The sequence below is a fragment of the Aotus nancymaae genome, unplaced genomic scaffold (assembly GCF_030222135.1).
Source record: "Aotus nancymaae isolate 86718 unplaced genomic scaffold, 86718_ANA_hifiasm-v0.15.2.pri h1tg000108l, whole genome shotgun sequence".
Classification (NCBI taxonomy): Eukaryota; Metazoa; Chordata; class Mammalia; order Primates; family Aotidae; genus Aotus; species Aotus nancymaae.
Window position 1 is genome coordinate 29,776,051 of NW_026988523.1, and position 25,129 is coordinate 29,801,179.

Genomic DNA, 25,129 nt, shown 5'->3' on the forward strand with positions numbered 1-25,129 from the left:
TTAGCCAGGCATGGTGGCACGCACCTGTTTTCCCAGCTACTTAGGTGGCTGACACAAGAGAATTGCTTGAACCCAGGAGGCAGAGGTTGCAGTAACCCAAGGTTGCGCTATTGCACTCCAGCTTGGGTGACAAAGCAAGACTCCATCTTGAAAAAAAAAAAAAGAAAGAAATATAAAAGTAAAAATTATTCATAATACCACAACTCAAAGCTAATCACTGTTAATACGTTGGCTTTTTTTTTTTTTTTTTTTTTTTTGAGACAGTCTCGCTTCGTCACCAGGCTGGAGTGCAGTGGCATAATCCCACCTCACTGCAACCTCCACCTCCCGAGTTCAAGTGATTCTCATGCCTCAGCCTTCCAAGTAGCTGGGACTACAAGCCTGCACCACCACACGTGGCTAATTTTTTTTTTTCTTTTTGTATTTTTAGTAGAGATGGGTTTTCACCATGTTAGCCAGGCAACAACTTTAACTCCTGGCCTCAAGTAATCCACACCTCTTGGCCTCCCAAAGTGTTGGGATTACAGGCATGCCACTGTGCCCTGCCCCTTATAATATTTTTTTAACCTAAAGGTTTTAGAGTTTTGTATATGTTTTTGTATACAGTTTTGTACCTTTTTTCTTTTAATCATATTGAGAACATTTTCCCATGTTACTAAAAAGTCTTTAAAACAATCTCTTAATGGCTATATAATTTCATTTTTAAGGATGAGTCTTTATTTAATTACTACTGTTGGACATTTAGGTTGTTCACTTTTTTTTTCACCAGCACATTCAGCTGCTAATTTCCTTTTTTTTTTTTTTGAGACGAAGTCTCACTCTGTCACCCAGGCCGGAATGCAGTGGTGCAATCTCTGCTCACTGCAACTTCTGCCTCCCAGGTTCAAGCAGTTCCTCCCTCAGCCTCCCAAGTAGCTGGGATTACAGGCGCCCACCACCACGCCCTGCCAATTTTTGTATTTTTAGTAGAAACAGGGTTTCATCATGTTGGCCAGGCTGGTGTTGAACTCCTGACCCCATGATCCACCCACTTCAGCCTCCCAAAGTGTTGGGATTATAGGCATGAGCCACCGTGACCTGCCAAGTTTACATTTTTAATATAAATAATGCTGCGGTAAACATCTTACATACTGATAAACCTTTGTCCCCACCGAGATGGGGACAAAGATTTAAGGTAAATGTACAGTGAGGCAGTCTGAAATATTGTCAGTAGGAGGATAAATTGGTATAACTTTCTTGGAAAGCGATTTGGCATTACCATTGGAAAGCAATACCATATTCTAAGGTATGGGATTAATTTCATGACTTTTGTTGTTGGGTTTTGTTTTTTGATTTTTAAGAAGCTCTTGCTCAAGTGATGGAAATGTTCTATATCTTGATTGAGGACTTGGTTATTCAACTGGATACATTTGGCAAACTCATCAAATCATATCCTTGAAGTGAATCTTATTGTCTATGAGTTATAACTCAATAAAAAAAATTTAAATGTAGATGAGTGGAGTGGCTCATGCTTATAATCCCAGCACTTTGGGGGGCTCAGTTGGGAGGATCACTGGAGGCCAGGAGTTCAAGACCAGCCTGGGCAACATAGTGAGACTCCATCTCTTCAAAAAGTTTTAAAATTAGCCAGGCATGGTGGTGCACACCTGAAGTCCTAGCTCCAGGTAGGACAAAGCATTGTAGTACCAAACTGACATTTTCTCCTTTAAATGGTCAGAAAGATTAAAAAAGTTACTTTAAAATGGAATAGTTTTCTCACTGCATAATTCAGTGTTATTTAATGCAATGCCTCAGAACCACCCGATGTCAACTGCTTTTATGAGTCACACACTTTGAGGAACACTGGTCTATTACAATTCCTAATGCAACGGGTATGATGATACTAAGAACTAAAACTTATTTAGCACATACTATGTATTCTAATATTTTACACCTGTGTTGTCCATTAAGGTAGTCTGTACCTAACTGTAGGTATTGAGCCTTTGAAATGTAGCTAATTTGAGGTGTGCTCTAAGTGTAAAACACCAGATTTTAAAGACAGTACAACAAAATGTAAAATATCTCAGTAATTTTTTAAAGTTGATTACATGCTGAAAGATAGTATTTTGGATATATGGGTTTAATAAAACATACTACTAAAATTAATTTTACTCATTTCATTTTACTTTTTTAATGTGGCCAGGAGAACATTTGTGACTTGCACTGCTTTATCCATTTAATTTTGTTAATTCTCATAATGATGCAATGAAGCAGATTTTTTTTTAAACAGGGTTTCACTCTGTTGCCCAGGCTGGAGTGCAGTGGCACAAACACAGCTCACTGTAACATTGATCTCGGTTCAAGCAATCCTACCACTACAGGTGCTAATTTTTTAATTTTTTTGTAGAGACAGGGTCTTGCTATATTGTCCAGACTGGTCTCAAACTCCTGGTCTCAAACTCCTGGGCTCAAACAGTCCTCCCACCTCAGCCTTCTAAATTGCTGGGATTACTGGGATGAACCGCCACACCCAGCCAAAGTAAATATTCTTATAATTGACATCAACTTTCTTTTTTAGATGAGGAAATCAAGGTAGAGAGAGGTTAAGTACCTTGCCCAAAGTCATAAAGCTAATAAGTGATAAAGCTGGAATTAGGCACAGTCTGTTTTCAGTCTGAGCACCTAAGCACTCAGTTGAAATAATATTTTGGAAGATTTATCTAGCTATGATTTTTTAAAATCCTTTGTTTATAAATATCACTTATAGGCAAAAAATGTTTTTATCAAATGGACAATATGTGAAACTTTCTGCCTACAAGAAATACTATAAACCAAAGCTGGGGAAAAAATAATACAGAACTGAAGAATCACTTACTTTTGTTTTAAGACTTTTATCATTCAATGATGATTAAAAATGAGATTTGAGCCGGGAGCGGTGGCTCGCGCCTGTAATCCCAGCACTTTGGGAGGCCGAGGCGGGTGGATCACGAGGTCAAGAGATCGAGACCATCCTGGTCAACACGGTGAAACCCCATCTCTACTAAAAATACAAAAAATTAGCTGGGCATGGTGGCGCGTGCCTATAATCTCAGCTACTCAGGAGGCTGAGGCAGGAGAATTGCCTGAACCCAGGAGGCTGAGGTTGCGGTGAGCCGAGGTTGCGGTGAGCCGAGATCGCGCCATTGCACTCCAGCCTGGGTAACAAGAGCGAAACTCCGTCTCAAAAAAAAAAAAAAAAAAATTTGAGGCAATGTTGCTCTTTGAATACAAATGATTAACTTGTCTAGGCATGGTGGCTCACACCTATAATCCCACACCTTGGGAGGCCAGATTGGGCAGATCACTTGAGCTCAGGAGTTGGTGGGACCCTGTCTCTACCAAAAAATTCAAAAATAGTAGCTGGGCGTCCTGGTGTGTGCCTGTAGTCCCAGCTCCTCAGGAGGCTAAGGTGGGAGAATCGCTTGAGCCCAGGGGACAGAGGTTGCAGTGAGCCAATATTGTTCCACTGCACTCCAGCCTGGGTGACAGAGCAAGACCTTTGTCTCAAAAAAAAAAAAAAAAAAAAAGAAAATTAATTTGATTAATTAGTGGAGGAAGCTTTTTTAGTTTCATAACTATCTGAAATGATACCTAAGTGTTAATGATAATTTAACTTTGACATGGCATAAGTGAAATTAATACTTTTTGTAGTGACTACAACTAACAGCCTAGAAAATAGTTGGCTTCTTGAATTTCTATACATAAATTTGAGGCTGCTAGGGGGCCGATTCATGTTATCAACAGGTACTTTATAGATTTCCACCTAAACAAGTAACACTAGAAACTTGGACTTCTCCTGTAACCACCAGTAGGTTCGATCTCTGAATTATTTACAGAAAAATTAGGATACTGTGACAGAATTTGCATTTCAAAGGGGAGGAAACCCTGAGGGGACTTTTCTTCACTATGGACATTTCAGGATAAGTTTTGAAACTGTCCCAAAGAGATTTTCCTTCTTTCTTCTTTTTTTTTTTTTTTTTTTTTGAGATAGAGTCTCACTCTGTCACCCAGCTGAAGTACAGTGGCGTGATCTCGGCTCACTGCATCCTCTGCCTCCCGAGTTCAAGCAATTCTCCTACCTTAGCCTCTCAAGTAGCTGAGACCACAGGCACGTGCCACTACGCCTGGCTAATTTTTTGTATTTTTAGTAGAGTCGGGGTTTCACGGTGTTAGCCAGGATGGTCTTGATCTCCTGACCTCGTGATCTGCCTGCCTTGGCCTCCCAAAGTGCTGGGCTTACAGGAGTGAGCTACCGCGCCCGGCCAAGAGATTGTCTTTGGGTATTTATTTTCCTCCAATGACCAAAGGATTAGACATCTTTGCAAGAGTCGTGATGGAGTGTATAGTCTGTCACTGACAAGCATTTATTGAGTGCTGATTATGTGTAATGCTCTGTGCACGGTGCTAGAAAGATGAAGACATGTTCTGTATCTTTAAGGATCTCAATGTCTAATGGGAAAATAAACATATAAATGAACAACTCTAATAAGATGCCTTTTGTAAAGTTGAATTTAACCCGGGATTCAAATTTAGGCACATCCCTTGATTCCAATTTATTTGTTCACTGTAACATATATTTTTTATTTTAAAAATAGCTTTTCATTTTCCCTCTAATTGGGTATAAAAAGGAAATTAAAAAAAGAAAAATAGCTTTTCATTACAAAATCAATACATAATTCTTGTAGGAAAAAAATTTTAATACAGCTAAGCAAAAAGATGGAAATAGTCCTACTGCCACCATAGGGAATGTTGTCAGCCTTTTAGGTCTTTCACTATGAATGTGGATACACATATTTTATTTTTATTTATTTATTTTTGAGACAAGAATCTTGTTCTGTCGCCCAGGCTGGAATGCAGTGGCACAATCTCAGCTCGCTGCAACCTCCATCTCCCGGGTTCAAGCAATTCTCCTGCCTCAGCCTCCCAAATAGCTGGGATTACAGGCGCCCACCACTGTGCCTGGCTAATTTTTGTTTTTTGTTGTTTTTTTTTTTTAGTAGAGATGGGGTTTCACCATGTTGACTAGGCTGGTCTCAAACCCCTGACCTCAAGTGATCCACCCGCCTCAGCCTCCCAAAGTGCTGGAAATACAGGCATGAACCACCGCCCCTGGCCTTTTTTGTTTTTTTAAGATAGATTCTCTTGCTCTGTCACCGAGGCTGGAGTACAGTGGTGCAATCATAGCTCACTGTAACCTCAAATTCTTGGACTCAAGCAGTCCTCTCACCTCAGCCTCTTAAGTAGATAGGACTGTGGGCCACCAAGCCTGGCTAATTTTTTAATTATGTATTTATTTTTTAGAGATGGAGTCTCATTATGTTGCCCAGGCTGGTATTGAACTCCTGGCCTCAAAAGATCCTGCAGCCTCGGCCTCCCAAAGTGCTGGAATTACAGGCGTGAGCCACTGTGCCCGGCCCACCTATATATCTATATATAATACACACACACACATTTTTTTTTTTTGAGAGAGAGGGTCTTGCTCTGTCCCCAGGCTGGAGTGCAGTGACGCAATCTTGGCTCACTACAACCTCCTCCTCCCAGGCTTAAGTGATCCTCCCACTTCATCCTCCCACATAGCTGGGGACTACATATGTACACCACTGTGCCCAATTAATTTTTGTATTTTTTGTAGAGATCGGATTTCACTGTGTTGCCCAGGCTGGTCTCAAACTCCTGGGCTCAAGTGATCTGCCTGCCTCAGCCTCCCAAAGTGCTAAGATTACAGACATAAGCCACCACACCAGGCCTAGCCCACATATATTTTTAAATAAAAGGAAACATACTGTACATGTGCTTTCAATGAAAATGCTTATCTATATCATTTTTAATAACCGAATTTATTGTTTGATTAACTGTCTATTATTTGATTGTACCACAATTTAACCAATCCTTGTTATTTTGTTCATTCAACAAATACTTATTGAGTACCTACTATATTCCAGGAACTATCCTGAAACTGGAATATAGTGGTGAGCAAAACAAATATTGTTTGATATTGTTTGCCGTTTTTCACTCTTATAAAGAGTACTGTAATAAACATCATTTTACATACATCTTTAAACATTTGTCCAATTGTTGACTTGGGATAATAATAATTGAATATATACTATGTGCCAGACGGTTGACTTCATTACCTATATTATCTCATTTAATCTTATGATCCAAGAATTGAGATCATTATGATCCAGATTTTCAAATGAAGAAACAGGAACATAGAGAAATTAAGTAATTTGTCTTCAGTAATATAGCAGGGAAATACAGAGCTGGAACTCGAGCTCAGATTTGTGTGATGCTAGATTCCATGTACTGCTGGCAATATTGGTTAGGCATCAGAGGGTGTAAACGTTTTTTAAGATGCAAAATTACTAAACTGACGGCCAGAAAAATTTTACTATACCTTTATAGTATATACACATAAGAATGTATTTATACCTTCACACCATGCTCTTTCCAATCCTGAGGTTAGCTGCTGATGATTCTTAAAATTAAAATTTAGGCCCCGCATGGTGGCTCACACCTGTGATCCCAACACTTCGGGAGGCCAAGGTTGGTGGATCACCTGAGGTCAGGAGTTCGAGACCAGTCTGGCCAACATGGTGAAACTCCGTCTCTACTAATTAGCTGGGAGTGGTGTCGGGTACCTGTAAATCCAGCTACTCAGGAGGCTGAGGCAGGAGGATCATCACTTGAACCTGAGAGGCAGAGGTTGCAGTGAGCTGAGATTGCACCACTGCACTCCAACCTGGGCAACAAGAGCAAAACTCCTCAAAAAAATAAAAATAAAATTTAAAAATTTTCAGCTAGGCACAGTGGCATATATCTATAATCCTGATGTTTTGAGAGGCCGAGGCAGGAGAATTGCTTGAGGCCAGGAGTTTAAGTCTAGTCTGGGCAACAAAGCGAGACCCTGTCTCTACAAAAAAATTTTATTTTTTTAGCCACACCTTGTGGCATGCATCAGCTACTTGGGAGACTGAGGTCGAAAGATCACTTGAGCCCAGGGGTTAAAAGTTACAGTGAGCTATGATCACGCCACTGCACTCTAGCCTGTGTGACAGAGCAAGACTTTGTCTCAATAAGTAAATAAATAAAAATAAAAATTATCAATGTGTATGGAGAAGGTTGGTTAAAAAGCAGTTTACTTCAACCCAGATGCAGCAAATGAAGGAAAAAACAGTGTGAAGCTTAAAGAAGAGACCAGTAAATAAATGAGAAAGAAATGGAGGCAAGAGTCATCTAGTTTCAAAGCAGCCTTCTGATTCCAGATTCCAGAGTTTTATGAAGTAATGATCTTCTTACATTGATTCAGTGACAGATACCCCTGCCCTCTCAATGTCATATAATCATTTTTCTTTTGCTTAGGTTACTTTGAGTGGGTTTCTGTTTCTAGCAGCCAGAATGTTGAGTTATGGGAAAATGTTCAAAAAGTTTGTAATATATGCCTTTTTGTGTCATGTGGAAGATCCAATACAGATTTGCATATTTGTTTCAGGACTTGTGTAAAACAATAAAAAGTTAAAAATGTAAGGAAAAGCTCAAACATGCCTAACTGCGTAGTGAGACAAAAGTGACCCATTTACCTCATTATTTCCAGTATTATCTCTATTTCTGTTTTCATGATCAAAAATATTAAAATGTTCTACTAATTTTGAAGTGTCATCAATTTTATGCCACTGGAATTAAGTCATAAAGTGTCTAGTTGATTACATTCCACACAGCCCTGAGTTGCATTCCTCTGCCAAAACTGTGTAGTATTACCTTCCCCAAATGAATGATGCATCCTTTAGGATATAGGTTCTTTCAGTAGGATTATCATTAGAGCTTCTGAGTCTAAGTGGAACCTGTTACTGATAAATCACCCTTTTCTACCCTTTGGTCTTCTAAGAAGCAGTGTAACATAGCAATTAAGAGTATGGGCTTCAGCGCCAGGCTACCTTGTTTAAATTCCAGTTTTGCCACATATTCACTTGTATGATTGGAGGCAAATCAATTACCCTCTTTCTGCCTCTGCTTTTTCAACTGTAAAATGGAGGGACTAATAGCTCCTTCATACCGTCATTGTGATGATTAGATGATTAATATTTGTAAAATGCTTAGAGGTGATCTGGCAGACGGTAGGTACTCAATGGATGCTGCCTGTTGCTGCTGTTATTACTGTTACATTTTGGGGAGATAAAGTAAAACAGACTTCGGGTATGCATCATCATCACCTCTGTCATCACCATTACTTCCAAATAAGTTGTCTTTAAAACCTTTACCGTAATTCAAGGGCAGAATTATATATATTATTATCCCAAGTGGGAATATACTGAGGCAGTGATAAAATGTGCTATGAAGATAGTCCAGATGTCAGATGACTTTGCAGTCTGTGAGAAGAAAAAATTTTAGTACTTCCATTTTCATTTGTGTTCACTTAAAATTTCTCCTTTGAGGCCCCCCAGAGTCAGTACCTCTATAATTAAAAGACTTGCAGGCCAGGTGCAGTGGCTCACACCTGTAATCCCAGCACTTTGGGAGGCCAAGGTAGATGGATCACCTGAGGTCAGGAGTTCAAGACCAGCCTGGCCAACATGGTGAAACCCCATCTCTACTAAAAAAAAAATACAAAAATTAGCCAGACATGGTGGTGGGCGCCTGTAATCCCAGCTATTCAGGAGGCTGAGGCAGGAGAATCGCTTGAACCCGGGAGATGGAGCTATCAGTGAGCCAAGATTGTGCCGCTGTACTCCCGCCTGGGTGACAAAACAAGACTCCATCTCAAAAATAAAATAAAATAAAATAAAAAGACTTGCAAAGAGTGTTCAGCATTCATGGTTGCTACAGCTGGGTTATATGGGGCTTCATTTCTTGCTTTTTTTTTTTTTTTTTTTTGAAACGGAGTCTTGAACTGTCACCTGGGCTGGAGTGCAATGGCGCGATCTCGGCTCACTGCAACCTCCACCTCCTGGGTTCACGCGATTCTCCTGCCTCAGCCTCCCAAGTAGCTGGGATTACAGGTGCACACCACCGCACCTGGCTAATTTTTTGTATTTTTAGTTGAGAGGGGGTTTCAGTATGTTAGCCAGACAGGTCTCAAACTCCCAACCTGTGATCCGCTCGCCTCTGCCTCCGAAAGTGCTGGGACTACAGGCATGAGGCACCACACCCAGCCTGTTTCTTGCATTTTTTAATAGTGTTCACCATTCTGCCCCTGTAGTTGTGGTTGCTCTGACAAATTGATGTGGGCTTGAATGTTCCCACACATCTGTAGCGCTTTTTATTCTCAGACGATAACCACCTTTCAGACCTCTATGTTCTCAGATGATGCCTTCAGAGCTCTGAGTTCTGTCCTTGAGGAGTCTGTTTTTCACCCTGTGGACTATGAGGCTAATTTCTTCCTTTCTCTTCGCATGATATTCCAATGAATGACACAAACCATGCTAGATCCATGCAGAAACTCATTGTTTGCTTTTTTGCTGTGTCTTCTCAATTAGAGAGGAAATAGTGCCAAGGCTCCTGTTTGTTTCTTTGTTTTGTTTTGCTTCATAAATCAGGTGTCCAGTACTAAGGTGGGAATTGGGAAGGAATAGCTACATGTTTTAATAGGCAGTTACATCATTTGTAAGAAAGTGTCATAGGGTAAAGTAACCCCAGTGGAATTGGTTAGAATCAAGGAAATATCTTATACTTTAATTGAGTGTATTCCAAGGCTTGTTTTATAGAAAATTTATTTGAGGAGATATTGATAGGTATCCCATTTTTAAAAGGGTTCTATAGCCAACTAAGTTTGGAAGACACTCTGTCCTTCTCTTGAAAAGTCAAAACTCAAATTAGCATATTAAAGGTTCTGAGAAAATCTAGGGTAAAGAAACCCACTCCACTTTTGTGTTTTCAGCTGTATTTTAATCTAATATTTGATAAAAACATATGTAGCATATAAGTTAGAAAGCATAATAATATAATAAATATGCTTGAGCCTTTCACCTAGCCCAAGGACTAGAAAATTGCCAGTAACATAGATGTATCCATGTGTTCCTCTCCAACTATATCCCTTATCTCTCTACTACAGGTAAGTGCTACCCTAGATTTTGTGTTTAATTCCCTTGCTTTGGTGGAAGAAGGTTGTGTTTTTAGCACTTACCTATGTATTTCTAAATAACGCATTGTTTAGTTTTGCTCGTTTTTGAGCTTTATAAAAATGGTATCATACTTTTTTCATTAAACATTGCTTCTAAGATTTATATATATCGTTGCATGGAACCTCAATCATTTTTCAGTGCTGTGTAGCATTCCATCATGTGAACATACCAGTTTACTTTTCCATTCACCTGTTCATAGACATGAGGCTTTTTGTTTTATTTTTTATTATTGCTATTGCTCCTCTCATGGAGAAACAGGAAAATGTGAGCTAAGAATTTTGACAGAATATTATGATTATATTCTTTGGAAGCAAGAAGTAGTATATTTATTGAGTGGCTGCTTTATGCAAGTTACTATTCAAGGTAGGAACTAAAATGCAAATATAAATAAAATGTTCCTATCTTCAAGGATCTTATGGTCCAGCGGAGGAGTCAAATTCTGTATTTTTCATATTAGGATATGAGTAGTCCCAAAGAATAATGGCACAAAATAAACTTGGCACATCTTTTGAAGTACCCAGTTTCTTATAATTTGAGGGGTGTGTAGGGGTAGAATTAAATAATTTAACTGATAAGTACCTTAAAATATGTTTATGTCAAAATTTTAAAGGTCTTTTATGAAAAGTAATATACAATTATTATGTGTTTTTATTTATCATTTTATTTTTTCGAGATGGAGTCTTGCTCTGTCACTCAGGCTAGAGTGCAGTGGCGTGATCTCGGCTCACTTCTACCTCCGCCTCCTGGGTTCTAGCAATCCTCGTGCCTCAACTTCCTGGTAGCTGCAGTTACAGGCACCCACCACCACACCAGTCTAATTTTTGTACTTTTAGTAGAGACGGGGTTTCACCATGTTGGTCAGGCTGGTCTTGAACTCCTGATGGGATTTGCTCACCTCAGCCTCCCAAAGTGCTGGGATTACAGGTGTGAGCCACTGTGCCCAGCCTGTTTGTTTATTTTTTTGTGACGGAGTCTTGCTCTTGTCACCCAGGCTGGAGAGGAATGGCACAATCTTGACTCACTGCAACCTCTGCCTCCCAGGTTCAAGCGATTCTCCTGCCTTAGCCTCCCGAATAGCTGGGATTACAGGCGTGCACCACCACATCTGGCTAATTCTTGTTTTATGTTTTCTTTTTAGTAAAGATGAGGTTTCACCATGTTAGCAAGGCTGGTCTCAAACTCCTGACCTCAGGTATTCCGTCCTCCTTGGCCTCCCAAAGTGCTAGGATTACAGGCATGAGCCACCATGCCCAGCCAATTGTTCATTTTTAAAATAAAGTACTGGAACTCAAAAAAAGATGTAAACTGGACTATACCCTTAGGATTCATAAATTCATTTGCTTCTTTTTGTTTTTTGTTTGAAACTGAGTCTCACTCTGTTACCCAGGCTAGAGTTCAGTGGTGTGATCTCAGCTCACTGCAGCCTCCGCCTCTGGGTTCAAGCAATTCTGCCTCAGCCCCCCAGGTAGCTGGGATTACAGGCGCATGTCACCACACCTGCCTAATTTTGCTTTTTCAGTAGAAACAGGATTTCACCATGTTGGCCAGGCTGGTTTCGAACTCCTGACCTCAGGTGATCTGTCCACCTCGGCCTCCCAAAGTGCTGGGATTACAGAGTGAGCCACCGTGCCTAGCCCTGCTTCTTAGGTATAAAAATTTGAGGCCAGGCATGGTGACTCACACCTTCTTTGGTATAAAATCCCAGCACTTTGGGAGGCCGAGGCCAGTGGATCACCTGAGGTCAGGAGTTCAAGACCAGCCTGGCCAACATGGCGAAACTCCATCTCTACTAAAAATACAAAAATTAGCCAGGCATAGTGTTGGGCGCCTGTAATCCCAGCTACTCGGGAGGCTGAGGCAAGAGGATCGCTTGAACCAGGGAGGTGGAGGTTGCATTGGGCCGAGATAGTGCCACTACACTCCAGCCTGGGCAACAGAGCAAGACTCCATCTCAAAAAAAAAAAAAAAAAATTGAGGCCAGGCATGATGGTTCACACCTGTAATCCCACCACTTTGGGAGGCCGAGGCAGATAGATCACCTGAGGTCAGGAGTTCAAGACCACCCTGGCCAACATGGTGAAACCCCATCTCTACTAAACATTCAAAAAATTAGGCAGGCATGGTGGTAGATGCCTATAATCCCAGCTACTACAGAGGCTAAGGCAGGAGAATCACTTGAACTCGGGAGGCAGAGGTTGCAGTGAGCTGAGATCCCACCACTGCACTCCAGCCTGGACAATGAGAGTGAAACTCCATCTAAAAAAAAAAAAATCGAAAAATGTTTATGTACAGAAGTTAAATAAAATGTATCCTAAATATAAACAATTAATTCTGACAGAGTAACTGGGAAATGCCTCACAGAGGAAGTGGAATTTGAACTATGCCTTAAAGGATAAGTAGGATTTCCGTAGGCAGAAAGAGCAGTCAAGGCTAAGGAAAATCATGATTAAGGACAGGAGCAAGATTTAAAAAAAAAAAGGAGGCCGGGCGCGGTGGCTCAAGTCTATAATCCCAGCACTTTGGGAGGCCGAGGCGGGTGGATCACGAGGTCAAGAGATTGAGACCATCCTGGTCAACATGGTGAAACCCCGTTTCACTAAAAATACAGAAAATTAGCTGGGCATAGTGGCGCGTGCCTGTAATCCCAGCTACTCAGGAGGCTGAGGCAGGAGAATTGCCTGAACCCAGGAGGCGGAGGTTGCAGTGAGCCGAGATCGCACCATTGCACTCCAGCCTGGGTAACAAGAGCGAAACTCTGTCTCAAAAAAAAAAAAAGGTATACCACATTTGAGAAATAACGAGAAGTTGTTCATGAGAAATGTCTGTCGGCAGTGAGGGGCATGATGATCTCTGTGTATGAGATTTCTGGTATTTTCAGATGTAGACTTGTTTGTTTGTTTTGAGACAGAGTCTCAACCTGTCGCCCAGACTGGAGCAGTGGTGCCATCTTGGCCACTGCAGCCTCCACTCCCAGGTTCAAGCAATTCTCTAGCCTGAGCCTCCCAAATAGCTGGGACCACAGGTGCACACCACCATGCCCAGCTAATTTTTGTATCTTTTTTGTAGAGATGGGGATTCACCATGTTTCTCAGGCTGATCTCGAGCTCCTGAGCTCAAAGTGATCTGCCCACCTTGGCCTCCCAAAGTGCTGGGATTACAGGCGTGAGCCACCACGCCCAGCCTGAGCCATAGATGTTGAATGCCAACCTATTCCCTTGCTCCTGACAAAATGAGTGTTGGATATTTAGAAAAAGTTTAGCATACTAGGTGACATTTAAGCTGGGGTCTTAACTTCTTTTAAAAATCTGTATCTGAATCGTGTTGATTCAGCAAACAATTCAACACCTACTTTATACTAAGGATGAAGAAGGTAATACTCAAGATTAACTAACTAGTAAGACAAACCATTAGAAGACAATTCAAAGAGAGAAAACTCGCCACCTTCTGTCCTATCACAGGAGATGAACGCTCCTAGCTGGGGCTAGCTCTTCACTTGCTCACCAGAGCCCATCCGCCTCACCTACATTGGGATGTCACTCCAAACTTGCTCCCCTTTCTTTACCAAATCATTTTTTCCCACTGTGGGATCATTCATAGAAGCATAGAAATACTCTGCTATCCCAGGTGCCGTAGCTCACGCCTGTACTCCTAGCACTCTGGAAGGCTGAGGCAGGCAGATTGAGCTCAGAAGTTTGAGACCAGCCTGGGCAACACGGTGAAACTCCGTCTCTACTAAAATACAAAAAATTAGCCAGGCGTGGCAGCGTACACTGTAGTCCCAGCTACTCAGGAGGCTGAGGCAGGAGAATTGCTTGAACCCAGGAGGTGGAAGTTCCAGTGAGCCGAGGTCGCGCCACTGCACTCTAGCCTGGGCAAAAGAGCAAGACTCCTCCAAAAAAAAACAGTTTGAAATATCCTATGTTCCTCATCTTTAAAAGCACTCTCACCCCCTTACTCTTTCTAGGCTCCATCTCATTTCTCTGTTCTCTTTCATAGGAAAATTCTCCAAGAGTTGTTTATACTCACTGTCTCTTAATTCCTTCCTTCACATATTCTCTTAAACCCACATATTCTCCTAAACTACTGCATTCAGGCCTTCACTCTCATCACTCCAAAATCGCTCTTGTCATGGCCTCTAGGGACCTCCACATAGCTCAACATAGTCAACTTTCAGTCCTCATTTTGCTTGACCTATCAGCAGCATCTGACACAGTTCCTTCCTTTTTTTTTTTAAATAGAGATGAGGTGTAACTATGTGCCCAGGCTGGTCATTGTTACCGCTTAGCTTCCAGGAACTATACTGTCTTGGTCCTCCTACCTCACTGGCCATTCGTTCTCTGTTTCATTTGCTGGTTCTTCTATTTTTGGAATCCCTGGGACTGGGGTCACCAACTCCCTCAGCCATCTCATTCAGCCTCATGGCTTTAAATTCTGTGTCTCTACTGTGAACTCCCAGATTTGTGTGTCTAGTCCAGAGTTTCACTATTGGTATTAGGAGGCAGATTATCTTTGTTGTAGAGGACTGTCCTTTGCGTTTTAGATGTTCAGCAACATCCCATGCGGTACCAGCAACACTCCACCAGTTATGACAAGGAGAAACATCTCCAGACTCTGCCAAGTGTCCCCTGAGATAAAATCACACTCCTCACCCCACTGAGAACCACTGTTTCTTGTCTGAACTTCTCCCCCTAACTCTGGACTTGTGTGTCCACTGTCTTTTTGACATCTCTACTTGAATGTCTAATAAATATTCATACTTAATGTGATCAAAACCAAACTTCTGCTCTTTCTCCCTCAATATAATCCCCCCTCCAACTTCCCACCTCAGTGGCACATCCATTCCTTTAGTTGCTTAGGCAAAAAAACTTACCATTTTCTTGAATCTCCTTTCTCTCACACCTGCATCCTGACTTAGCAGTGTGAGCCTTACCTTCAGAATACACCCAGAATCTAATGCCCTTTCACCACTACTGCTCTGGTCCATGCCGCCGTCACTTCCCACTGGGATTGCTGCAGCTGCTTTATTCTTGTCCCCCAGTAGCCCCTTCTCAATATAGTATTAGAGCGATCTTGTGAAAATGTGTCATTCGGGGCATGTCACGCCTTTTTGCAGAACCCTCCAGATGTCTTTCATCTTACCCAAAGTAAAAACCAAAATTCTTACAATGACATGCCAGGCCTTACGAGGTCTCTCCTTACAGCCCTCTCTACCCCTTCCTTATCTCTCAGTCTCACCTCTTACTATCCAACACCTTATTCACTTCTCTCTCGCCACACTAACCTTCTTTCTGTTCCTTAAACATACAGGGCCTTGATCCTTTTGCACTTGCTCTCACCCAGATACATGCTCTGTTGCCTCATTCAGGTCTTGACTTAAATGTCAGTTTCTCAGGGAGGCCTTCCTTGAGTACTAGTTTTTATTTTTGTTTTGGGGGGATTTTTTTGTGGTAGCATTTTATTCTCCTTCAAGGAAAGCTATTACCTAATATTGATGAACTCTCTCTTTTTTTTTTTTTCTTTGAGGCAGAATCTCATTCTGTCACCCAGGCTGGGGTGCAATGGCATAATCATAGCTCACTGCAGTCTCTAAATCCTGGGCTCAAGTTCAAGTGATCCTTCCACCTTGGCTTCCTGAGGAGCTAGGACTACAGGTGTGCATCACCATGCTCAGCTAATTTTTTAAAAAATTTTGTAGAGGGTCTTGCTATGTTGCCCAGGCTGGTCTTGAACTCCTGGACTCAAGCAATAGGATTAAAAATATCATTCTGGGGCCGGGCATGGTGGCTCACGCCTGTAATCCCAGCACTTTGGGAGGCTGAGGCGGGTGGATCACGAGGTCAAGAGATCGAGACCATCCTGGTCAACATGGTGAAACCCTGTCTCTACTAAAAATACAAAAAATTAGCTGGGCATGGTGGCGCATGCCTGTAATCCCAGCTACTCAGGAGGCTGAGGCAGGAGAATTGCCTGAACCCAGGAGGCGGAGGTTGCGGTGAGCTGAGATCGCGCCATTGCACTCCAGCCTGGGTAACAAGAGTGAAACTCGGTCTCCAAAAAAAAAATATCATTCTGTTTCAGCCTACCAAAGTTCTGGGATTATAGGCATGAGCCACCATGGGCAGCCAGTCACTAGTTTTATTATATTTTATTTTTGTTCTTGTTGTTTTGAGACGGAATCTTGCTTTGTTGCCCGGGCTGGAGTGCAATGGCATGATCTCAGCTCACTGCAACTTCTGTCTCCCAGGTTCAAGTGGTTCTCATGCCTCAGCCTCCCAAGTAGCTGAGATTACAGGCATGCACCACCACGCCTGGCTGATTTTTGCATTTTTAATAGAGATAGGGTTTCACCATGTTGGTCAAGCTGGTCTCGAACTCGTGACCTGAAGTGATCCTCCCGCCTTGGCCTCCCAAAGTGCTGGGATTACAGGCGTGAGCCACCGCGCCCGGCCCAGTCACTGGTTTTAAAATCTCACACCTCACCACCATCTCCAGTTCTCCTTTTTTAAAGCTGCTTTATCTTTTTCCATAGTATTTCTTCATCTAACATATTAAAAAGAGGCAGTATGACATCATAGTTAAGAAAATAAACTGAAGCCAGATTGCGGGATGATATCCCAACTCCGTCACTTCTAAGATGTAAGATCTTGACTTCTCTGTGCTTCCATTTTTGTTTTGTCTTCAAAGTAGAATGGTTTCTATCCATTAGAACAGTACTTTGCATATAGTAAGTAATATATGTTCACCATTATTACTGTTGTATTATTATTAACTACCGATTAATTTTTATTTTCCTTCTTCCCCCATTGGAATATAAATTCCATAAGAGCAGAGGGGCTTTTTTTTTCTTTATTGTTATATTCACAGCTTCTAGAACGGTGCCTAGCACATAGTAGACACTCAGTAAATATTTGTTGATCAAATTATGTTATTTCTGGGAAGAGTGATGAGGAGAAGGGTCAAGGAAGATGAGGCAGATGAGGCTTATGTGTACTGTTTAAAACTTTTACAAAGAGAATGTACTTATGTATCCTTGTGCCCCAAAAAGCCTCATAGGCTTACATGGAAAATAGACATATAGACAAATTACAACACAGTATATTACAAGATATGGAAGAACGAGTACATAAGTCTAAGGGGAAGGCAATGCAGTTGAGGAAAGCTTCCTAGAGGAGTAATAATGTGAGAGTTGGGGTTTTTTTTTTTTTTTCTTTTTGAGACAGAGTTTTGCTCTTATTACCCAGGCTGGAGTGCAATGGCACGATCTCGGCTCACCGCAACCTCCGTCTCCTGGGTTCAGGCAATTCTCCTGCCTCAGCCTCCTGAGTAGCTGGGATTACAGGCACGTGCCACCATGCCCAGCTAATTTTTTGTATTTTTAGTAGAGACAGGGTTTCACCATGTTGACCAGGATGGTCTCGATCTCTTGACCTTGTGATCCACCCGCCTCGGCCTCCCAAAGTGCTGGGATTACAGGCATGAGCGAGAGTTGGGTTTTAAAAGATGCGTAGTTCCACCAAACAAAGTGTGAGAGGGATGGGATAGCCTTCAAAGTAGAAGGAATAGTAGGTGCAAAAGCAAAGAAGTATGAAACACAGCAGAGGCTCTGAAAACTGCAAGCAGTGGAAATTGAAAGGAGAAGTGAGAAGCATTTTCAGTGTTTTGAGCTATTAAAAATTTCATCTTACCCTTCTCCCTTACCCACTCCTATACTCTTAACATCTCCAGGTAAGTGTTTGGCTGTAATTAGGAGCTTATTACTCCATAAAGGCAAATATCTTGAGGTTTTTCTCATTATTTTTCTGAAAGTCTTTTTTCTATTTTTCTGCTCCCCACAAGTTCCATTTAATTTTTTTATTGTGCCACCATTCAGATTCTGTATTCCCCTTGGTGTCTTTGATAAGAAATTCACATGTAACTTTTACCGGTGGAGTATAGTAAAAAAGGAAGAAGACATATCTTTAAATTATGTACACATACATACATACAGTTTTGTCACAGTAGCTTTGTTTAGGAACACAGTCGTTCAGCTGAATTATTTTAGTAATTAATATTTTTAATCCTATAAATGTTGGTCTATAGTCCCTTACCAATGATGTAAGTGAAGAAACTTGCTTTTCATTGTGTGACTCAACACTTCTCGAGGTTGACTTTTTAAAATCAGGGTTGGGGTTCTGCTTTTTTCCACCCACCTTCCTTCTATCCATGGACTCAGGAAAACACCCTTGATGACAGCACAAACTAAAAAAAGCAATAGCATTAATCCACTTTGTTAGTTTCTGGCACTGCCTGTGTTTATACCATGTCTCATATTGGGTTGTGATTGTGTATCTGTCTCTGCGAGCCCCTTAAGGTAGGAATCATAACTAAGGCGTTCATTTGTACACCTACATCAATGCCTAGTTCATAATGGATGCTCATTAAACATTTGTTGAACTAGATTGAATTGAACTGAACTGAACTGGACTATGGCACCACAGGAGAAGGGGATTTTTGAGTTTGCTTTCAAGTGAGATCGATTTAAAACAAATTTAGAAAAATTATTCTTTTGTTTTTAAATATAGTCTAAATTTGGGGTACAGCTACCAATATGTTCATTGCCCATAATTTTTTAAGCATTCTGAGCAATGACTCATCAAAATCCCCAAATAGATATTTTTTTTTAAGTCACAGTGGCCCTAGGAAACAAAATTAGGCTTGGTAAATATAAATAGTAAGTGTATTCTCATTATAATCAGGAATGTGTGGTCTTGTTGATATACAGAGGAGGATCTTTCTTTCTTCCCTTTGTAATAGAGTTGGAAATGAACCAAAGATCCCCTGATAAATTCCTATAGGGCTTCCCGGCACATTTATTTCATTCTTTCTAGAAGTCACCAAGACTTGTTGTTTTATTGTTCAAAAACAATCAGTGCTACCTCATTTCCTAACACTTGTTTTCTGACCTCCAAGTGTCTCCAGTCCAACTGGCCAAAAAGCCAGGCCAAAAATGTCTGTATTTCAGGAGAGGAACAAATGAACTTAGCTTCTGCTCCTTTCCCTCTACTTTGCAATTTTTTTCTTTTGCAAAGGAGTTTGGAATTTAAATTATCCAAGCCCAGAATCTTTCAGTCTAAAACTGCAAAACAATGGTAATAAGATAGTTGATCATTGCTCCAGTCCTCTGTCTTTTAAAGATCTGTCTGGTCTGAGAGTCCTGAACATCCAAATAACGTTTTTTTGTTTTTTTTTTGAGACAAGGTTTCACTCCTGTTGCCCAGGCTGGAGTGAAATGGCATGATCTTGACTCACTGCAACCTCTGCTTCCTGGGCCCAAGCATTTCTCCTGCTTTAGCCTCCCAAGTAGCTGGGATTGCAGTCACTGGTCTGATTTTTGTATTTTTTGTAGAGACGGGATTTCACTGTGTTGCCCAGGCTGGTTTCGAACTCCTGGGCTCAAGCGATCCACCTGCCTCAGCCTCCCAAAGTGCTGGAATTACAGCATGAGCTGCTGCACCCGTCCATCCAAATAACTGTTATATTATAAAGAAGGCTCTCTTGCCAATGGATATCTATTTTATTCATTTACTCAGCGTAACTTTATTGGGTACCTCTGTGTTAAGCCCTGGAGATCAAAGATGAGTAAGATTTCCCCCTACCTCCCAAGAAGCTCCCAGTCTGTCTTGGTAACAATTAGACAGTGCTAAGATAGCAGTAGGACAAAGTAATAATAGTAATTAGAGTTCAGCATGGAGGGATCTGGAAGAGCTTTACAGAAAAAGTGACATTTATGTATTTATGTATGAATGAGACCACATCTGGCCTAAAAAGTGACTTTTAATCCTTAGTCTTAAAGAATAAGATTCCTGCCAGGTGCAGCGGCTCATGTTTATAATCCCAGCACTTTGGGAGGCCGAGGCAGGCAGATCACTTGAGGCCAGGAGTTCGAGACTAGCCTGGTCGACATGGTCAAACCCTGTCTCTACTAAAAATACAAAAATTAGCCAGACAGGGTAGCGCATGCCTGTAGTCCCAGCTACTCGGGAGGCTGAGAGAGGAAAATCACTTGAACCCAGGAGGTAAAGGTTGCAGTGAGCTGAGATCTCGCCACTTCACTCTAGCCTGAGGAACAGAGTGACACTCTGTCTCAAAAAAAAAAAAAAAAAAAAAAAAAAAGGCCGGGTGCAGTGCATGCCTGTAATCCCAGCACTTTGGGAGGCCAAGGCAGGTGGATCACAAGGTCAGGAGTATGAGACTAGCCTGGCCAATATAGCGAAACTCCGTCTCTACTAAAAATACAAAAATTAGCCAGGCGTGGTGGTGCACACCTGGCTGAAGCACGAGAATCGTTTGAACCCAGGAGGCAGAGGTTGCAGTGAACCAAGATCATGCTACTGCACTCCAGCTTGGACAACAGAGCAAGACTCTGTCTCAAAAAAAAAAAAAAGATTTCTACAGAGAAAGGATAGCCCTACATTTCAAACACAGGACTTAGTAAGAATAGCTACATGAGGTATGAAAGCTCATGACAGGCCAGGCGCCGCGGTTCATGCCTGTAATCCTAGCACTTTGGCTGAGGTGGGCAGATCACCTGAGGTCAGGAGTTCAAGACCAGCCACTGCGCCTGGCCTGTTTCTTCATTTTTTGAAATAAGGATAATAGCAGCATCTGTTTGACAGGGCTGCATGTATATATGCATACATACACACATGGCTTTAAACAGTGCTCAGAAAAAACAGTATTCATTGTTATTAGGCCACGTTATGAAAGGCCTTGAACTGTACATTTTCTATAAGTAAAAGAAAAGTTTTAAAACAGAAGAGGGGAGAGTATATAACAGGATATAATCTGTATTTTGTTTTATTTTTTAATTACTTTTTTTTCTATTAGAGACAGGGTCTCGCTGTGTTGCCCAGGCTGGTCTCAAACTCCTGGGCTTGAGCAATCCACCCACCTCAGGCCTCTAAAGTGCTAGGATTACAGGCCTGAGCTACCCCGCCTGGCCTATCATCTGTATTTTAGAAAAGTAACTCTGGAGAGTAGACTGGATAAGGAAGAAACTAGAGACAACATGCAAGTTCTGAGACAGTTTCAAGAATACAGATAACAGGTGCTGATATAACATGGTACTGAGTTAATATAGTGGCCTTGCCCTTAAAAATTTTGGGTTCCTAAATCAAAACTTCAAACTTGAAATGTCAGTCTTAATAGATCTTACAAATTTAATTCTAAAAAAACAAAATGGGCCAGGCGTGGTGGTTCACACCTGTAATCCCAGCACTTTGGGAGGCTGAGATGGGCAGATCACCTGAGGTTGGGAGTTCAAGACCAGCCTGGCCAACATGGAGAAACCCCATCTCTACTAAAATATAAAAATTAGCTGAGCGTGGTGGCGCATGCCTATAATCCCAGCTACTCGGGAGGCTGAGGCAGGAGAATCGCTTGAACCCGGGAGATGGAGGTTGCAGTGAGCTGTGAGTGCACCACTGCACTCCAGCCTGGGCAACAAGAGTGAAACTCCACCTCAAAACAAAACAGAAACAAACACAACAAAATGAAGCCCCTGGAGCAGAGCACAGAAGGACTGTCCTTGCAGTCTGGATGTTGTAGTGCTCAACTGATGCTTCCATTCTGTACCCAAATATCACACCAGTACCTCTTGCCTGCCATTCATCATATCTTTTCATCTGGTTAGATATCCAGAGAAAGACATTCTATTTTTGGAGATGCTTTTGTTTTTCCCTTTAATTAACCTCAAAACTACTGATCAGTTTCCTAGAGGAAGTTCTGGCTTCTGGACTGCACAGCCGAAGCAAGGAGAGCTCTCAAGCCACATCAAGGTCAGCAAGCAGAAGATGAAACGGTGATGGGGGGAATGGCACAGCTTCCGCTCTTGCCCCCACTACAGGCTCTCCCCACTAACTAGAGGTGTGGGAGAGCAGCTTTGGGTTCTGTGCTGGTTGTTAGAGCTCACCTCCAGGTAGCCCGCAGACTCCTGGTTGGTACAGACACCAAGACTCTCAAGAGTTGAGCCAACAATAAGTCTGAGGCCAACTCAACCCTCTTTTCTCCTGTAGTCTTTGTGTATCTGTTAGCACAATCACTTCAGTTACTGATGAATTTTGTCGGGATCTGACTTGGGAAAAGGGTTGTCAGAGCCTAGAGGGGCTTAAAAAGTAATCATTTGATGTACATACCACATTTCTTGACTTCCTTTCTCTTCCCTTGACCCTTTCTGCTTTTCATTAACCACATTCCTGCACAACTTATTTCTGAAAACCTCCCATGTTTCTTTACAGAGGTATCCAAAAATTGTTTGTCCCTGCATAACAATTCTGTTGCACTGAGAAACCATGTACGACCACAATAAAACTCCATTTTGTGAAAAGATATCAGTGATTTAGCTGTATTTTCTTTGGGGCTAATTTATGGGAATTTATGAGGTGGGGCATGAGCTGGCTTCACACCAAACATAACGAAGACATTACCTCTACCTGAAGGATATTTAAAGTATGTCAAGGCAAATAATAAATTCTGGTGTCAATTTCACCTCTCTTGAAAACAGTAGAAAGTGATAGTATCATTAATGCCAGGAAATTAAGACATCCTCAAATCATCATAGCAAAAATACCACAGCACAATCCCTCCCTGGTTGTGTGTGTGTGTGTGTGTGTGTGTGTGTGTGTGTGTTGTTATATGTTGATAAATAATCTCTAGCATCAGACAGCAAGGGTCAAATCTGTGTCATATTTGTATGGTTTTGGGACTATTATTGAGTCTCTTTGTGGCTCAGCTTTCTCATCTATAAAATAGAACCTTCATCATAGGATTACGAGGATTAAATTAGAGGAGATGGTACATGAAAAGTGCTTAGAACACTGGTATATAGTAATAGCTCAATAAAATGTGACTAATAGTAAATAAGATTAATTTCTGTCTCTAAGTTGGGGTTACAGAATCACTATGCAAAATGATTGGATTCCTGTCAACACTCCCATTGCACTTAGAAGTTCAGAAAATAGGGCCAGGCGCGGTGGCTCACACCTGTAATCCCAGCACTTTGGGAGGCCGAGGCGGGTGGATCACGAGGTCACGAGATCGAGACCATCCTGGTCAACCTGGTGAAACCCCGTCTCTACTAAAAATACAAAAAATTAGCTGGCCATGGTGGCGCGTGCCTGTAATCCTAGCTACTCAGGAGGCTGAGGCAGGAGAATTGCCTGAACCCAGGAGACGGAGGTTGCGGTGAGCCGAGATCGCGCCATTGCACTCCAGCCTGGGTAACAAGAGCGAAACTCTGTCTCCAAAAAAAAAAAAAAAAAAAAAAAAAAAAAAAAAAAAAAGTTCAGAAAATAGAGGGAAAAGCTGGAAGGCCATTCTGTCCATTTCCCTTCTCGCCGCTCCTCCCAGCCCTCAGCTGTTACTGCTTTACACACACTCAATGAAGTAAACTCTTAAGTTCTTTTTTTCTCTTTTGTGGGTCCCTCTGGGTAATTTTTTCTTAATTCTTCATTTTTTTACAAGTCTTTGAGACAGTCTGCACTTGGGGATGCAGTATTTTAAATGCAGCATTTTACAAGTTATATAGTCTTTTCAAATATGGAAAACTCCCTCCTCCAAGCAGGAATATCTGTGCTTTCCTTCCTATCGGCAAGATAACGCTGTGGAATAAAAAAAGCAAAACCGAGACATTCCTTGTATCATTTTCCTCATTATTCATCTGTTTCCATTGTGCCTACCCAACTGACAATATGAAGAGGTCTAAGAAACGAGCCCTGCCATCAGGGCGTTTGATGTCAGAAGTTGGCATTTCTTTATTAAGAATCAAAGACTCATATTTTTGTGTAAGATTTACAGAGCTGATTCCGTTATTACTGGCCCTTTATTTTTGCACCCTTTAAAAACATCACTTTAATTAAGGTCTTGTATGCTTTCAATAATCCTCTCCCCCATACACAGGAACGCCCTGGTGAAAACCTCTGTGTTCCATTTACTCTACAAAAGCCAAGGATATTTGTTTTTAGACAACCATGTTTGAATAACAGTTTCCGCCCAGTAAACTTGCAAGCAGCAGTTCACACGTTTTTATCTCTAATAGCTCCCTCTTTCTCCCTTAAGTGGAGTTATAAAATATTCTGTTCTAGAATATAGCTACTAGCAGTCGCGTCTTATCCTCAGGTGTTGTTAGGGATGAGGTCCTCCAAGTGTCTTATCTCCACCGCAGACAGAAACTGGCTGAGAGTGATTTCTGTGGTTTCTGTGTGTGTAGTGTCAAGCTCACTGAGGGGCGCTGGAGACAGCGCTAGAAAAATGTGTAAAGGAACCCATACGTCCTCAGATTTCTCACTTAAGCATCGGTCTTTGGAAAACAGTCCCACCTACATCCCAATTCAGGTGCCCCGAGGTTCACCTGGTGAGACAAATCACCTTCAGGAATAGGCCAGGGAAAGTAGAAAGGGGTGAGTGACAGGACAAAGGGTGAACAGGTGAACGAAAGTAGGGGCAGGATCACAGGATGGAGCAGGGCAGAGAGAAAGAGAGGACGCCGGAGATTTATGTAACATCTTAAGGAGCAGACAGGCAGGGAAGGTTCTGCAGCCCACATGCATCTGCTCTGGAATCTGAAATTACTTCGGAGGGTTTTTCATCAGCCCCTCTGCCTGATGTTTCACAATGCTCTGGCACCTATCTGATGCAGCACAAAAGGAACCCTGGACCTCACATATAGGGGGCACTCAGATATTTGTTGTTTTTATTTTTATTTTTATTTATTTATTTATTTATTGAGACAAAGTTTCACTCTGTTGCCCAGGCTGGAGTTCAGTGGTGCAGTCTCAGCTCACTGCAACCTCTGCCTCCCGGGTTCCAGCGATTCTCCTGCCTCAGCCTCCCAAAGTAGCTGAGACTACAGGCATGTGCCACCACACCCAGCTAATTTCTTTTGTATTTAGTAGAGCCGGGGTCTTGTCATGTTGATCAGGCTAGTCTCGAACTCCTGACCTCAAATGATCCACCCA

The 25,129-nt window shown here is 41.8% G+C and overlaps 1 protein-coding gene across 1 annotated transcript in view; it reads left to right on the forward strand.

Annotated features, from left to right (window-relative positions):
- Positions 1-22,502, forward strand: part of VPS45 (vacuolar protein sorting 45 homolog) — an 81,300-nt gene extending 58,798 nt beyond the window's left edge. Inside the window, exon 15 of the mRNA XM_012462556.2 lies at positions 21,884-22,502. Coding sequence (XP_012317979.1) covers positions 21,884-21,971 — 88 coding nt within the window. The 3' untranslated portion in view covers positions 21,972-22,502. The remainder of the gene's footprint in view (positions 1-21,883) is intronic.
- The last annotated feature ends 2,627 nt before the right edge of the window (positions 22,503-25,129 follow it).